Source organism: Amblyraja radiata, chromosome 21, assembly GCF_010909765.2.
Source record: "Amblyraja radiata isolate CabotCenter1 chromosome 21, sAmbRad1.1.pri, whole genome shotgun sequence".
Lineage (NCBI taxonomy): Eukaryota > Metazoa > Chordata > Chondrichthyes > Rajiformes > Rajidae > Amblyraja > Amblyraja radiata.
In genome coordinates, this window is record NC_045976.1 from 34,830,134 (window position 1) to 34,847,126 (window position 16,993).

General features: G+C 44.8%; 1 protein-coding gene across 1 annotated transcript in view; it reads left to right on the forward strand.

The window, feature by feature from the left end:
* strip2 (striatin interacting protein 2) overlaps nt 1-16,993 on the forward strand; it is a 39,545-nt gene that overhangs the window by 18,881 nt on the left and 3,671 nt on the right. Inside the window, exons 10-19 of the mRNA XM_033040046.1 lie at nt 1,063-1,271; nt 1,854-1,919; nt 2,441-2,504; nt 4,466-4,537; nt 8,063-8,137; nt 10,132-10,229; nt 12,223-12,349; nt 13,115-13,215; nt 14,481-14,547; nt 16,241-16,345. Coding sequence (XP_032895937.1) covers nt 1,063-1,271; nt 1,854-1,919; nt 2,441-2,504; nt 4,466-4,537; nt 8,063-8,137; nt 10,132-10,229; nt 12,223-12,349; nt 13,115-13,215; nt 14,481-14,547; nt 16,241-16,345 — 984 coding nt within the window. The remainder of the gene's footprint in view (nt 1-1,062; nt 1,272-1,853; nt 1,920-2,440; nt 2,505-4,465; nt 4,538-8,062; nt 8,138-10,131; nt 10,230-12,222; nt 12,350-13,114; nt 13,216-14,480; nt 14,548-16,240; nt 16,346-16,993) is intronic.

Here is a 16,993-nt window from a genome sequence, read left to right on the forward strand (position 1 = left end):
CATTTGGGACCGGATGGTGGGGTCAGCCACAGAATGAGGGCTGGAATAGTGGGGTCCACCGCTGGTCTGTCAGTCTGCTGGTCAGGGGTCACAATGTCATGGGTTGACTGGTCGTTGGATGAGGAGAGCGGGTGGAGTGGACTCAATGTCATGAGGATGGCCATGTGTGATCAGACATTTCCAAGACTAATGGGCTTGGACAGGGTGGGGGGGGGGGGGGGGGGAGTGCAAGTGTGGCCAGCTGACCAGCAGGATGCTTGCATTTATTTTAAGAGGGGGATAGAATACAAAAACAGGGATGTATTGCTGAAGCTCTACAAGGCACTGGTCAGACCACATTTGCAGTATTGTGAGCAATTTTGGACCCCATATCTGAGGCAGGATGTGTTGACGCTGGAGAGGGTCCAGAGGAGAATGATCCCAGGATTGACTGGGTTAACATATGATGAGCATTTGACGGCATCAGGCCTCTTATTGCTGGAGTTTAGAAGCATGAGGGGGGACCTCATTTACCTTATAGTGAAAGGCCTGGATAGAGTGGTTGTGGAGAGGATGTTTCCACTAGTGGGAGAGTCTTGGACCAGAGTTCATAGCCTCAGAATTAAAGGATATTCCTTCAGGAAGGAGATGAGGAAGAATTACTTTAGTCAGAGGGTGGTAAATCTATGGAATATATTGCCACAGAAGGCTGTGGAGGCCAAGTCAATGGATATTTTCAAGGCAGAGATAGATTCTTCATTGGTGCGGGTGTGGGGGGTAATTGGGAGAAGGCAGGAGAATGGGGTTAAGAGGGATAGATAGACCCAGTGGCAGACTGGCCAGATTGTCAGTTTGCCCGATGGCAAGTGGGCCCCTGATGAAGTGGGCCCCCTTTGTCTCCTGGCAACCAATATTTTTAGACCCAGTCCGCCACTGGATAGACCAGCCATCAGCCATTGAATGGCGGAGTGGACTTGATGGGCCGAATGGCCTAATTTGTGTTCCTATCACTTATGAGGGGGGTTGGGTGGACACACAGCTCCATGGTCAGGACAGATGCTCATCCTCGGGTGTAATTGGCAGGTGCTGGTTAAACAGGACAGCCTGGATATCTACTGCGAGAGAGACGAGTCGCGGGAGGAGGATGATGAGGCCGATGATGTTGATGGTGGGATCGAGGGAGAACTGGATTCCCTGGAGAGGGAGGCACTGGCCCAGCCCCTGGCCTGTCCACGACTGCCCCCAGACAGGGTATTCTTCCCCCGCTGCCTGCCCTGGACTCCAAAGGTCAGGTTGGTATTATTCCATGCTGGTTATTTAGTTTAATTTAGCGATACTGCATGGAAACAGGCCCTTCGGCCCACTGAGTCCACGCCGATCATCGATCATCCATTAACAACAGTTCTATGCTATCCCACTTTCACATCCACTCCTTACACACCAGAGGCAATTGTCCGGAAGCTAATTATTCTACATACCCTCAGGGATCCACCTCAAGTTTAAATTCCATTTGGAATATTTTGGAGGACCAAGAAACCAAGAACCAAGAACCAAGATGTGGAAGGAGACCCTTGCAGTCATAGGGATAACGTACAAACTCCACACAGACAGTTATTGTTTTCCACCCACCCACTGAAGTTATCCGCTTCACTGCCCACACATCCTGATATTACTTTGAGACTTCACGCTGTCAGTATTTAGTGACTCTCTTTATTCAGTATCGGGCCGTGTTGAAGCATCTTGATGAAACTGTTCTTTATAACTGTCCAATTTGTTGCCGCAAGAACATGCTGCTGCCTTTTGTGATCTTCTGCACATTCTAAGCTTGAAGCCGTGTCAGATCATTCTCACCTGTATACCTCCCACTTCTGCAGGGAGAAGGACATTGAAGAGTTTCTGGAAGTGAGCAGATGCAAGTTCATCGGATTCACGCTGGGGAAGTGAGTATTGAAGCAGTTTCATTCCGCAGTGCGTGGCCTCTTTGTGATGGAACTTTTAACATACTAGCTCCAGAGACCCGGAGCCCATCCTGACCTCGGGTGCTATTTATGTGGAATTTGCACATTCTCCCTATGACTGGCTTGGTTTCCTCCAGGTGCTCCAGTTTTCTCGCACATCCCAAATGTAATATGCAGGATAGCAGATTAAATGGTCCTTAGAAAGGTACATGGATATGCAGGGGATGGAGAGATATGGATCATGTGCAGGAAGAGATTAGCTTAGCTTGACATCAAGTTTGGCACGGACATTGTGGGCTGAGGGGCCCATTCCTTTGCCATTCTGTTCCATGTTGTTTGAGGAACTACCTCGTGGATAATGTGCTCACTGGCCATTTGCTGGAATCCTATCCTACATTCCCCAAATGTAAGAGGTATACATATCGTGAATACTGGCAGCGTTAGAAAAGTTGAGTGCCGCTCATGTGTTGATTTTAAAATGTATTTGTGTTTTCTGTTCCCAGTGATACTGATACTCTGGTGGGTCTACCGAGACCCATTCACGAAAGTGTAAAGACCCTGAAGCAGGTAAGAGAGGCAGATGTTAAACGCAATCCTTCCAAATCATGCAGCGTTTTGGTTTCAGCAAGAAAACACACACAAGCAAATACATTAGTTAAACAAAAAATGAAAATGCCTTTTCTTCTTCCATGAAAAATAGTGCAGATCAGATAGTAACTGCCAGAGGCCGACCGATCCAGGGGACACGGGGAGGAGACAATGTTAGTTTCCAGCAAGGCAGCCCTCAGCCCCACATCACAGGATTGAACGCCCAGTCACACCCTCACAATAGCTGCGCCACTATGCTGTCCTGTTAGTTTAAGGTATCGACCTGAAACATCAACCCATTTCTTCTCTCCAGAGATGCTGCCTGTCCTGCTGAGTTACTCCAGCATTTTGTGTCTAGGGCGAATTTAGATTTTTTCAGTCTTTTATTTGCCCTTTCACAGGATGAGCTTGCTGTTAAGCGAGGCCATCATCATTTATGCCCTTGAGAATGTAGATGAGAGTGATGTCCTTGGAACATGGTGTGGTGAAGGTGTTCCCACTTCACCATGGGGAGTTTCTGGGCCTTTGTTGTAATGACAACACTTGAGTCAGGGAGTTCTGTGACCCTGGGGAGAACATGGAATGTTTCCAAGCTTTCAATGCCTGTGGAAGGTAGTTCTTATGAAATTCACCTTTCCCACTTTACCTGCAGTAAAGATCATTCTAACTATTATATGTTACTGGTCAGAACCCGATCCTGGAGAGCCCCATTTTCATAGTAGCTCCTTCTATAAATGGCATCTTCTGGTTAGTTCAATGTATTGGGAAATTGAGCACATTTTGGCGGTCAGTTTGACTTCCTACTGAGATTCCAACCAGGTCTACGAGCAGTGGGAGAGTTGTCGAAGCAAGGAACTGCAGGTGCTGGTTTACCCAAAAAAAGACATAAAGTGCTGGAGTAACACAGTGGGGTCAGGCAGCATCTGTGGAGAACATGGATAGATGATGTTTCGGGTCGGGACCACCTTTGGCTGGTGCCGACTGGAACCTATTCAGTCAGCTGGGCTCTAATTTTTTTTTCTCACCAGAGGAAATGTAAATAAAAGATAGTTATGAATTCTTCTCAGTCTCTGAAAGAACTCTGTTATTCAGTGTGGTTGGCCCAAGTGTCCACATGATATAATGGTGGCGCAGCGGTAGATTTGCTGCCTTAGAGCGAATGCAGCGCGGAAGGCCTGGGTTCGATCCCGACTACAGGTGCTGTCTGTATGGAGTTTTCTCCGAGGTCTTCAGTTTCCTCCCACATTCCAAAGATGTACAGGTTTGTAGGTTAATTGGCTTGGTCAATGTAAAACAATTGTCCCTAATGGGTGGAGGATGGTGTTAATGTGCGGGGATCACTAGTCGGCACTGACCCTGTGGGCCGAAGGGCCTGTTTCCGTGCTGTATCTCTAAACTAAAACTTCGCGACAAAATGATCCATTTACCTGGGGAAAAGAAAGAAGTGATGATAGGGTGCGATTAGGTGATGGAGGGAGCCTCGTGCAAGCACAAAGGGACACAAAGTGCTGGAGTAACTCAGCGGGCCAGGCAGCATCTCTGGAGAAATGAATAAGTAACGTTTCGAGTCGGGACCCTTCTGCAGAATTTCTTCAAGCACAAACACTGTCAAAAATCAATAGGGACAGTTTCTGGGGCAGAATCCACTACATAATTCTGACCTTTGCACTCTTGTTGATGACCTTGAGCAGCCACAGGTCCTTGACCCTTACACCACTGTTTTCCAAGTAAATTTCCATTGAATTGCATTATTGGGAGGTGGTGCTTTGGTACGGGCTGTGCTGTCGGCCCCTACAAAATGCAAACGCATGGTACTGTTGACCACTCTGCTTCACACAGGAAGGGCAGACACCTTGATGGGCTGTCCACCCCATCATCTAATGGGAGGAGGAAAGCATTTTGTTTTTAATGTGATTGCTTTTATACTTTTCTTCAATTAGCACAAATACATCTCCATTGCTGAAGTGCAGGCCAAGAGGGAGGAGGAGCTGCAGAGATCCCCAGTGTCACTGGTAAGGATCATCTCTGAGGATGTGTCTGAGTGTTCTTTGAAATGTGGGCCATGAGAAGTCTCCCAGTTGAAGAAAAGTAAAAGTGGCAGGCCGGAAAATCCAGGGCAAAAATCAAAAAGGGCCACTTTTCAACAAAATTGTATAAGGGGTAAGAGTGTTGTAAAAACAAGCCTGAAGGCTTTGTGTCTCAATGCAAGGAGCATTCGTAATAAGGTGGATGAGTTGAATGTGCAGATAGCTATTAATGACTATGATATAGTTGGGATCACGGAGACATGGCTCCAGGGTGACCAAGGCTGGGAGCTGAACATCCAGGGATATTCAATATTCAGGAGGGATAGAGAGAAAGGAAAAGGAGGTGGGGTAGCGTTGCTGATTAGAGAGGAGATTAACGCAATGGAAAGGAAGGACATTAGTTTGCAGGATGTGGAATCGGTATGGGTAGAGCTGCGAAACACTAAGGGGCAGAAAACGCTGGTGGGTGTTGTGTACAGGCCACCTAACAGTAGTAGTGAAGTTGGAGATGGTATCAAACAGGAAATTAGAAATGCGTGCGACAAAGGCAAAACCGTTATAATGGGTGACTTCAATCTACATATAGATTGGGTGAATCAAATTGGCAGGGGTGCTGAGGAAGAGGATTTTTTGGAATGTATGCGGGATAGTTATCTAAATCAACATGTAGAGGAACCAACGAGAGAGCAGGCTATTTTAGACTGGGTATTGAGTAATGAGGAAGGGTTAGTTAGCAGTCTTGTTGTACGTGCCCCCTTGGGCAAGAGTGACCATAATATGATTGAGTTCTTCATTAGGATGGAGAGTGACATTGTTAATTCAGAAACAATGGTTCTGAACTTAAAGAAAGGTAACTTTGAGGGTATGAGACGTGAATTGGCCAAGATTGACTGGCAATTAATTCTAAAAGGGTTGACGGTGGATATGCAATGGAAGACATTTAAAGACTGCATGGATGAACTACAAAAATTGTTCATCCCAGTTTGGCAAAAGAATAAATCAGGGAAGGTAGTGCATCCGTGGATAACAAGGGAAATCAGGGATAGTATCAAAGCGAAGGATGATGCGTACAAATTAGCCAGAAAAAGCAGCATACCGGAGGACTGGGAGAAATTCAGAGACCAGCAGAGGAGGACAAAGGGCTTAATTAGGAAAGGAAAAATAGATTATGAAAGAAAACTGGCAGGGAACATAAAAACTGACTGCAAAAGTTTTTATAGATATGTGAAAAGAAAGAGATTAGTTAAAACAAATGTAGGTCCCTTGCAGTCAGAAACGGGTGAGTTGATCATGGGGAACAAGGATATGGCGGACCAATTGAATAACTACTTTGGTTCCGTCTTCACTAAGGAAGACATAAATAATCTGCCGGAAATAGCAGGGGACCGCGGGTCAAAGGAGTTGGAGGAATTGAGTGAAATCCAGGTTAGCCGGGAAGTGGTGTTGGGTAAATTAAATGGATTAAAGGCCGATAAATCCCCAGGGCCAGATAGGCTGCATCCCAGAGTACTTAAGGAAGTAGCTCCAGAAATAGTGGATGCATTAGTAATAATCTTTCAAAACTCTTTAGATTCTGGAGTAGTTCCTGAGGATTGGCGGGTAGCAAACGTAACCCCACTTTTTAAGAAGGGAGGGAGAGAGAAAACGGGGAATTACAGACCAGTTAGTCTAACATCGGTAGTGGGGAAACTGCTAGAGTCAGTTATTAAAGATGGGATAGCAGCACATTTGGAAAGTGGTGAAATCATTGGACAAAGTCAGCATGGATTTACAAAAGGTAAATCATGTCTGACGAATCTTATAGAATTTTTCAAGGATGTAACTAGTAGCGTGGATAGGGGAGAACCAGTGGATGTGGTGTATCTGGACTTCCAGAAGGCTTTCGACAAGGTCCCACATAAGAGATTAGTTTACAAACGTAAAGCACACGGCATTGGGGGTTCAGTATTGATGTGGATAGAGAACTGGCTGGCAAACAGGAAGCAAAGAGTAGGAGTAAACGGGTCCTTTTCACAATGGCAGGCAGTGACTAGTGGGGTACCGCAAGGCTCAGTGCTGGGACTCCAGCTATTTACAATATATATTAATGATCTGGATGAGGGAATTGAAGGCAATATCTCCAAGTTTGCGGATGACACTAAGCTGGGGGGCAGTGTTAGCTGTGAGGAGGATGCTAGGAGACTGCAAGGTGACTTGGATAGGCTGGGTGAGTGGGCAAATGTTTGGCAGATGCAGTATAATGTGGATAAATGTGAGGTTATCCATTTTGGTGGCAAAAACAGGAAAGCAGACTATTATCTAAATGGTGGCCGACTAGGAAAAGGGGAGATGCAGCGAGACCTGGGTGTCATGGTACACCAGTCATTGAAAGTGGGCATGCAGGTGCAGCAGGCAGTGAAGAAAGCGAATGGTATGTTAGCTTTCATAGCAAAAGGATTTGAGTATAGGAGCAGGGAGGTTCTACTGCAGTTGTACAGGGTCTTGGTGAGACCACACCTGGAGTATTGCGTACAGTTTTGGTCTCCAAATCTGAGGAAGGACATTATTGCCATAGAGGGAGTGCAGAGAAGGTTCACCAGACTGATTCCTGGGATGTCAGGACTGTCTTATGAAGAAAGACTGGATAGACTTGGTTTATACTCTCTAGAATTTAGGAGATTGAGAGGGGATCTTATAGAAACTTACAAAATTCTTAAGGGGTTGGACAGGCTAGATGCAGGAAGATTGCTCCCGATGTTGGGGAAGTCCAGGACAAGGGGTCACAGCTTAAGGATAAGGGGGAAATCCTTTAAAACCGAGATGAGAAGAACTTTTTTCACACAGAGAGTGGTGAATCTCTGGAACTCCCTGCCACAGAGGGTAGTTGAGGCCAGTTCATTGACTATATTTAAGAGGGAGTTAGATGTGGCCCTTGTGGCTAAGGGGATCAGAGGGTATGGAGAGAAGGCAGGTACGGGATACTGAGTTGGATGATCAGCCATGATCATATTGAATGGCGGTGCAGGCTCGAAGGGCCGAATGGCCTACTCCTGCACCTAATTTCTATGTTTCTATGAATGCACTATTGTGTAAAGTTTGTTCTGCTGGGCATAAGGACAGACTGCGAAACATCTTATTTAAATAATCACCCAACTTCCTATTGTAATTTAAGACAGCCCACATTTCCTTAGGTCCTAATCTTTGCTTGATATGCATTGAAATATTGGACTGAGTGAGTATTGAGAGATTACACGGATATTCTGGACTTTAGCTGAATCGTCTTTTTGGGGAAGGCCGGTTTATTTTCCAGAATCTTTCCACTGGAGTTAATGCGCAGATTACCCAAATAAATATTCAAACATCAGTGAGAGTGTATAATACTTGGTGTAATATTGTTATATTAGTACTTCTGGTGCTATCAAAAGCAGGAAGGGAACATTCCTATCAAACTCACAATAAATTGGCATGTAGTTCAATAGCAGACAAAACTGATTAACTCAATATAGATGTTTGCCTTTTTCTTAAACACAGGGTGCTGAGAAAGTGGAGCAGACCCCAATTGAGGTACAATATCAGGGAATGTTATACAATCTTCCACAGTACATGGTGAGTATCAGCTGTCTACAGCCAGTGTGCCCAATTGTTCCAATGATGTATAGTGGCACCATCCTTGCAGACCACAGTTGTTGGGAATTATTATGGAGGAGATGTTGTCACCTATCCGCATGGATTGTGGTCTGTGGGTTAGTATGTCGAGCATCCAGTGGCAGAGAGGATTACTGATTCCTCAGTCTGGGAGTTTGGAGATGAGTTTGGATGGCATTATGGCGTTGAAGGTGGAGCTATAGTCCATAAATAGAAGTCTAATGTAGGAGCCCTTGCTGTCTACATTTTCCCAAGATGAGATTCAGGCCAGGGAGATGACATCTGCTGTATGTGTTACGATGGGAAGCAAACTGCATGGTTCAAGGCTGGCTGGGGGGCTGGAGTTAACGTGCACCATCAACAGTCTCTTGAAGCACTTCACGATGGTGGATGTCAGAGCCATTGGACGGTAGTCATTAAAGCAAACTACCTTACTTTTCTTTGGTACAAAATTATAGTTGTTTTCTTGAAGCAGGTGGGGACCCCTTAGTGGTGAAAGGTTAAAGATGCCTGCAAATAGCCCCTGCCAGCTGATCCACAAGGGCCCGAGGATATGGCCAGGGACTCCATCCAGTGCAGTTGCTTTCTGCACATTCATTCTCAGGACGGCCAAGCTTACGTCTGCCACAGTAACCATTGGTACAGATGGACCCAAGACTGGCAGTGGGGGTGGCATTCGTCCACCAACCTTCTGTTCAAAGAGGGCATGGAATGCATTGAGTTAATTGGGGAGGGATCCTCTGTTGCCCATAATGCTGCCTACCGTTATGCATGCATGCCCAGCCACAATCTATGGCACACTACTGACCACCACTTGCACTACTGTTTCTAATTGTGTGGTTGTACTAAAGTCTTGTTTTTATTGGAGTTTTTTTCTTTTCACTGTCTTATATAAATTATGTATCATTTATTTTCTGTGTGTTGTCTGAGTCTATATTGCTTGTAATGCTGCTGGAAGCAAGCTTTTCATTGTACCTGTATCTCACCATATTTGAGCAAGAAATATGGAGTGGCGCAGTGGTAGAGTTGCTGCCTTAGTGCTTTCAGCACCGGAGTCCCGAGTTCGATCCCAACCACGGGTGCTGTCTGTACGGAGTTTTACATTCTCCCCCTGACCGCATGGGTTTTCTCCGAGATCTTCGGTTTCCTCCCACACTCTAAAGACATACAGAGGGAGTACAGAGAAGGTTCACCGGACTGATTCCTGGGATGTCAGGACTTTCATATGAAGAAAGACTGGATAGACTCGGCTTGTACTCGCTAGAATTTAGAAGATTGAGGGGGGATCTTATAGAAACTTACAAATTTCTTAAGGGGTTGGACAGGCTAGATACAGGAAGATTGTTCCTGATGTTGGGGAAGTCCAGAACAAGGGGTCACAGTTTAAGGATAAGGGGGAAATTTTTTAGGACCGAGATGAGAAAAACATTTTTCACACAGAGTGGTGAATCTGTGGAAGAAGGTAGTTGAGGCCAGTTCTATATTTAAGAGGGAGTTAGATGTGGCCCTTGTGGCGAAAGATATCAGGGGGTATGGAGAGAAGGCAGGTACAGGATACTGAGTTGGATGATCAGCCATGATCATATTGAATGGCGGTGCAGGCTCGAAGGGCCGAATAGCCTACTCCTGCACCTATTTTCTATGTTTCTATGTTTGTAGGTTAATTGGCTTTGTATAATTGTAACTTGTCCCTAGTGTGTGTTGGATAGTGTTAATATGTGGGGATCGCTGGTCAGTGCGGACTTGGTGGGCCGAAGGGCCTGTTTCTGCGCTGTATCTCTCAACATAAAAAACTAAACTAAATATGGCAATAAACTTGACCTGACTTGAGTGAATAAGCAGTGCATAAATTGACTGTCACATTACCAAGCAATACCTCTGATGAAAAATGGTGTGGCAGTGAAATATGAGATCATTCTTCTGCAGATGATGTTCTGACGAGGTTTACTCTGCAGATAGCCCTGCTGAAGATACAGCTGGCTGCTGCTCCCACATCCAAGACAAAGACCGACTCCATCAATATCTTGGCTGACGTTCTGCCCGAGGAAATGCCGTGAGTTTTGCTTCAGTTTTAATTTAATTTTAGTAAGTTTCATGAAATCCCTTATGTCTCTGTGTAATATTTTATATTTAGGGCACTCAGTGTCCTTGCACTCTCCCTCAACAAAAGTTTCATCAGTTTTCCCTGTGTTTTTACCCTTCCTCTCTGGAGAAAGCGAATGGTATGTTAGCTTTCATAGCAAAAGGATTTGAGTATAGGAGCAGGGAGGTTCTACTGCAGTTGTACAGGGTCTTGGTGAGACCACACCTGGAGTATTGCATACAGTTTTGGTCTCCAAATCTGAGGAAGGACATTATTGCCATAGAGGGAGTGCAGAGAAGGTTCACCAGACTGATTCCTGGGATGTCAGGACTGTCTTATGAAGAAAGACTGGATAGACTTGGTTTATACTCTCTAGAATTTAGGAGATTGAGAGGGGATCTTATAGAAACTTACAAAATTCTTAAGGGGTTGGACAGGCTAGATGCAGGAAGATTGCTCCCGATGTTGGGGAAGTCCAGGACAAGGGGTCACAGCTTAAGGATAAGGGGGAAATCCTTTACAACCGAGATGAGAAGAACTTTTTTCACACAGAGAGTGGTGAATCTCTGGAACTCTCTGCCACAGAGGGTAGTCGAGGCCAGTTCATTGGCTATATTTAAGAGGGAGTTAGATGTGGCCCTTATGGCTAAGGGGATCAGAGGGTATGGAGAGAAGGCAGGTACGGGATACTGAGTTGGATGATCAGCCATGATCATATTGAATGGCGGTGCAGGCTCGAAGGGCCGAATGGCCTACTCCTGCACCTAATTTCTATGTTTCTATGAAGCCTGTCCCCACATCGGAGAAGGATTGTAGTTTGCCACATCAAAACAACACTCTCATTCCTAAGTCATGAAAGTTTGCAATGTGTGTGTGTGAAGGCTGGAGTTACCACTGCTGTCTTCACGTGTGAGCTAACAGGAATGGGATGAAGTAATGTCCACCACCTTATTCCACTCCCCGCTCTCTGGCTGGGGGGGGGGCACAAACTGACAAACCTGGCCTCAGATCAGTTAGTGGTTGCCTTCACACTGTGGGGAAAAATGTACAAACCAGTAATACATTTTAAATTGTTTGAGGCATTGGTCAAGTCAATGCTAAACCAATTTACCCCATCCACTTTCAAACTAAGAAATGCACTAAGGATTAAGCCTTCTGAGAAGATCTTTCAAATATTTTATTTTTTGGATTAAAACCATGTTGCTGAAACTTTATTAAGACCTTCTTAACTCTTTTTCTCGTTGGGTTGAATTTGTAGAGGGAAAGATTTTCTTCGGACGGCACACTGGTGCAGTGGTAGAGCTGCTGCCTCACAGCACCAGAAACCCGGGTTCGATCCCGACCTCAGCTGACATCTGTGTGGAGTTTGCATGTTCTCCATGACCACATGGGTTTCCCACTTCCCAAAAACGCGTGGGTTTGTAGGTTAATTGACCTCTGTAAATTACCCCTGGTGTGTAGTGGGATAACTAGTGTGAACAGGAGATCAATGGTTGGCGTGGAAACAGTGGGCTGAAGGGCCAGGTTCCGTGCTGTATCTCAAAACTAAAACTAAACGAAACATCCCAAAGCAAACTTGTTACAATGAACTCATTTTAGAGCCTTTGATTCAAGTTGTTACGTCATTTTCTTGATCAGGGAACATTGATAATATAATTAAGGACATTTCCTTAGCATTCCTTTAATTGATGGTTGATGGTAGACAAGGACTGGGTGCATTTTTCCCTGCTGCATCTCTATGACTGTGACTAACGGTGCTATCGGAAGGCATTTTTCGTAAAGTTAGGCTAAATTAAAGGAAATTTAATCTAGATTTACCTCCATTGCAGCCCGATGCCTCGTTGGGTGGTGCTTCTACGCTGTGAAATATACGCTTCATGATAAAATTGGTTTAGAGTGAAATTAATTATAATATATCCTGTAATATTTCAAAGCCAGATTGTCTCTATTACATTTTATGCAGCATCACTGTGCTACAAAGCATGAAGCTAGGCATTGATGTCAACAGACACAAAGAGATCATTGTGAAAGCTATCTCTGCCCTCATGCTTCTGCTACTCAAGCATCTCAAGCTCAACCATATCTACCAGGTAAACACTGTGTGGTTCCTCAATCGGGGCACTGCCAAACACTTGAGGTCACCTCTGGCTGCACAAAGGGGAACTTAGACTTGGTTCCTCTGTCTCCTAGAGGGCAGCTAAGGGCCACAGGGTAGGAACCCTTGCTTTGAACCCAACCAGCAACCAAGACAACTAATCTGAATGGCATGGTTTACTGAGGAAGTGCAAAATTGTTGAGTGTGGGTGGAGTAAGAATTCTACTGCCTTTCTGTGCGTTTAATCAAGAAGATGTTCATGTTTGAAAAATCCTGCATGAAGCTGAAAAAGAAGAATCCCACAAGAGGCAGGGCAGCACTCGATGTCATCTAAGGAAATGAAGCTGGATAGGTGGTGAAAATACCACTGGGGGAACAGCAATCATAATTCCGCGTTTTAATGCAATAGTGGTAAAATATATGGTTGATCCTCAAGTTAAGGTCATGAACTGGGATAAAATTGATCTTGATAGCATAAGAGAGGAATTGGTGAAAGGTCCTTGGTCTTTCACTTGGGCAGCTTACAACCCAGGAAAGGAAAGAGAAAATAAAAAGGTCTGTGATGGGTTAGAGGTCAAGAGTGAATAGATGAAGCAGGGGACAATGGTGAAAGAGACGGTCATAAAATAGAATGCAGGCCCCCAAGGGTGTATAAACATTGCAACACAGCAGTAGAGGGGTAGGGACTGACAATGTGTTGGAGCTTGGTTGAGTTGTGTGAGGAGATGATCCCTCCTTACTCCCCTTTTTATTCTCCTAGTTCGAATATGTTTCCCAGCACTTGGTATTTGCCAACTGTATACCTCTCATTCTGAAGTTCTTCAATCAGAACATCATGTCGTACATCACAGCCAAGAACAGGTAAGGACGAACTCTGACCTCGCCCGTGTGACTGCGAACATAACCGGCGTACAGGGCATAATTTTATAACTGGGTTAGCATCCACCAATCCCACAGGGAAGTCCACAGGGATGAGCGCATGGTCAACTGGCACATCAATGTCTTGTTCACCTAATTGTCTTTGCCAGGATCCCCATGTGTACTAGTCGCGAGAGGAAGGGATATTTACAGCAAGCAAGCTAGCTTCTGTTTGGCCTGGCTGTCTCTTCCACCCAATTGTTGCTGGATGGGGGAAGGGACAACTGTGAGCCTGAAATGGATTATTGACAGCCTGATTCATCATGACGGAACATCACAAGCAGCTGACCGTGAACCTACCAAGCCAGGGTGGAAGTAAACCATTCTCAATCCAGAAGGACTACCTAATAAAGAAGAGAGAATGGAGTCAGAAGCTAGTCGGTTGGGCGTCCTTCCTCGATGGCATAGTGGCCTGGTGTGGACACCTGACTGATTCTGAAAACTGGGGAAGATTGAGAATTAAACTTTGGTATTTCCAGATTCATAAGAAATTAACACTCACTGATTTGCAACATTAAGTAAACAGTATTCTTATGATGTCTGCTGTATGTTTTTATATTGGAGTACAGAATGAGTTGAGCTGAAGCACCAGTTTCCAAACTGTTGGACTCAATTTATTATATATATATATTGGAACATAAACAATTAAGACAGAGTAATTAAGAAGTTACTGTTTGCATTGGCAAGGACACTGCTAATTAAGAATTTCAGATTGAAGATAATGAAAAGGAGGGAAGATGAGAAGACATTTTCTCACAGAGCATATAACGATGTGGATAAAATCAGGAGAGGGCAGATTAAATACTAATGTTTAAAGAGAAGTTGGATAAATGCTTAAAAAAGAAAACACTGGAGATGTTTAGGGAACAACAATGGGGTAGAACTAACCAGATTGCCCTGGAGAGCTATGTGCCAACTGGACACCCCTTGATCTCTGTTGTTTGAATGAGGAATGGAAAATGGACAGAGGAAGCACCAGATAGTTTTGGCATTAACCCTCCATGAACTGCTCAGTGTGAGAAAGCGGAGGATGGAAGCAGCAACCAAAACGATTCTGTTGATCTCAGTCATCAGATTGTGCAGTGCGGCCCGTTGTGGCTGCACAACGTCCTGTGGGGTTTCTGCAAGGCCTGCTGAGAAATCTGTGATTATGAGTGGGCAAATGACTCTGTGGACTTTGTCACAGCTATGTGTTGTTTTGTGCACAGTATCGCTGTCCTGGACTATCCTCACTGCGTGATCCACGAGCTGCCAGAACTCACTACTGACGCTCTGGTAAGTACAGGGAATGAAATAAACTAACATGGAAGGGTCTCGACCTAAAACGTCACCCATTCCTTCTCTCCAGAGATGCTGCCTGTCCCGCTGAGTTACTTCAGCTTTTTGTGTCGAACGTCAATCCTGGATGGATTGATAAGATCCCCAGCCTTAGTCATAGCCATAGAGTGATACAGTGTGAAAACTGGCCTTTCGGCCCAACTTGCCCACACCGGCCAACATGTCCCAGCTACACTTGTACCACCTGCCTGTGCTTGGTCCATATCCCTCCAAACTTGTCCTATCCATGTACCTGTCTAACTGTTTCTTAAACGTTGGGATAGTCCCAGCCTCAACTACCTTCTCTGGCAGCTTGTTCCACACACCCACCAACCCTTTGTTTGAAGTAGAGATGCCCCTGGGGATAATTTAACCATTGATTCCTGCTGGAAAAGGCAAGAGTGCTGGATGGACATACTAATGCTTCTAAATATCAAACATGCAGAGGGGTGTTCCAACATTACTCACAGGGCCAGTGGATAGGGACTGTCTCCTTTGACTTAGACATCCACAAATTCAAGGCTCACTTTCTGTGCCTGCTGAGCTGAGTGAATTAGGCACAGCTTTGGTTGCTGGCTCTTCAGATCAGATCAGATTCAACTTTATTGTCATTGTGCAGTGTACAGTACAGAGACAACAAAATGCTGGCTCTTGGTTGAGCTGTTAAGCTCTTTGCCCTGATCGACACCAAGATTGAACAATCAGTTCTGAAGAAATCTAGATTGTTCCCCCAGTGTCATGGTGGGTACTTTTCACTCACAGAACCCGAGCAGAAACATCCAGCATTCAGTCCTCTTTATGGCACATTTGTCTTGGAGGTGTAGAGGAGAGCGATCAGGGAAACTGTTCATTTAGTTGCTCCTCTGGGATCTGCAGTACATCTCATGCTCTCAGAATGTGAGGTAATACAGAGGGGGAATAATTCTGCCCTTTGCTAGTGGGCACAGTTGGACGATGACTGAAGATCAGCAGTAAATGAAAGATTTCCCAGAGACCATGGTGAAGGATACTATGAGCCAATGGAGTGGGTTGTGGTGCATCTTAATGGGCCAAGATGATAGGAGCTTCAGTCCAGGTTGAATGTGTGGCATAGCTGATTGCTATTGGTATGCAATCCTATCTGTAGGTTGAAGTAGCGGAGACGAAATATTCATCTTCCAACTTCATTTTCCCTCTTTTCCACAAAATAAACCATTGACTCTGTTTTCAAGAATGCAACGTCTTTGTTCTATGTGTTGTTATAGAACGCAGGATTCCAACTCACACCAAGCCCCTGTTCACAAACCACCTTGAACTTACCTCCAGTTCAGAAAAAATCTTTTTTGAAATACTCATTCTTGTGTTCAAATCCCTCCAAGTCTTTGTATCTCCCTTTCTCCATATCTTACACCAGGCCCTTAGCCCCAACAGCTTTATCCTTCTGGCATCTTGAACATCTATGCTTCCATGGCCTTGAAATGTCTAGACCATGGTCTCAGGAAATGCCTTCCTAAATCTACCTTTTGACACAGTCAGTATCTGTCAAGCTTTCAATGAGTAGAGCTAGTGCCAGTTCCTTTGCTGCTTTGTCCATTTTGGTCTGATTCTGCCTTGCAGATGGGCTCTGGGGAGGAGTTCACTGTGTTAACAGTGCTATTTGTTCACTCTGCAGGAAGCCAGTGACCATAATCAGTTCTGCTGGAGGAACCTCTTCTCCTGCATCAACCTGCTGCGTATTCTAAACAAGCTCACCAAATGGAAACACTCTCGGACCATGGTGAGAGTAAACCTTTCTCCTTTGAGAGCTTTTGGGTTATGCTATGGGTATAACCTTGAGGTACAATTGTAGTAATTTTCTCTGGAATGTAATGTGCAGAACTGCATGGAATGTGTGGAGGATCAATGTGATTGCTGTGATAGGGTCCAGTATTATGTAATGGTCAAATCTCCTCCTTCCAACAATTCTATCATTCCAAATCTGTGGCTCTTTGTGATTTCAGAAACTGACAGCCCACCTAGAACATGTCCCAGCCTCCCTCTTCCCTCTGCCATACAAGGATACTATAGTATCCTGGACCAGTGCCTTTTACAATTGTCGTAGGACTTAACCATTTTATGTTCCAAGACCCTTGAAATAAAAATCAGCATTCAGTTAGCTAGATTTGTATGTGAGCCGTTTTGTGTTACACGTCTGAAAGCTCCTAAATTCTTTCTCGATTTAAATAAAAAACCTGTTTTATCATTCTTCCTTCCAAAGTGAACTTCTGTCAACTCTGGCATTCGCCAACTTTTGCCCACACATTTAACATCAACATCTGTGAAGGTGTTTGTATCCTCGCTATAGATTGCCTTTTCACCTACTGGAATGGCAATTTCTAACTTTTCCAATGTCCAGTTTTCCGTTGCCATTACTACACAGGTAGGT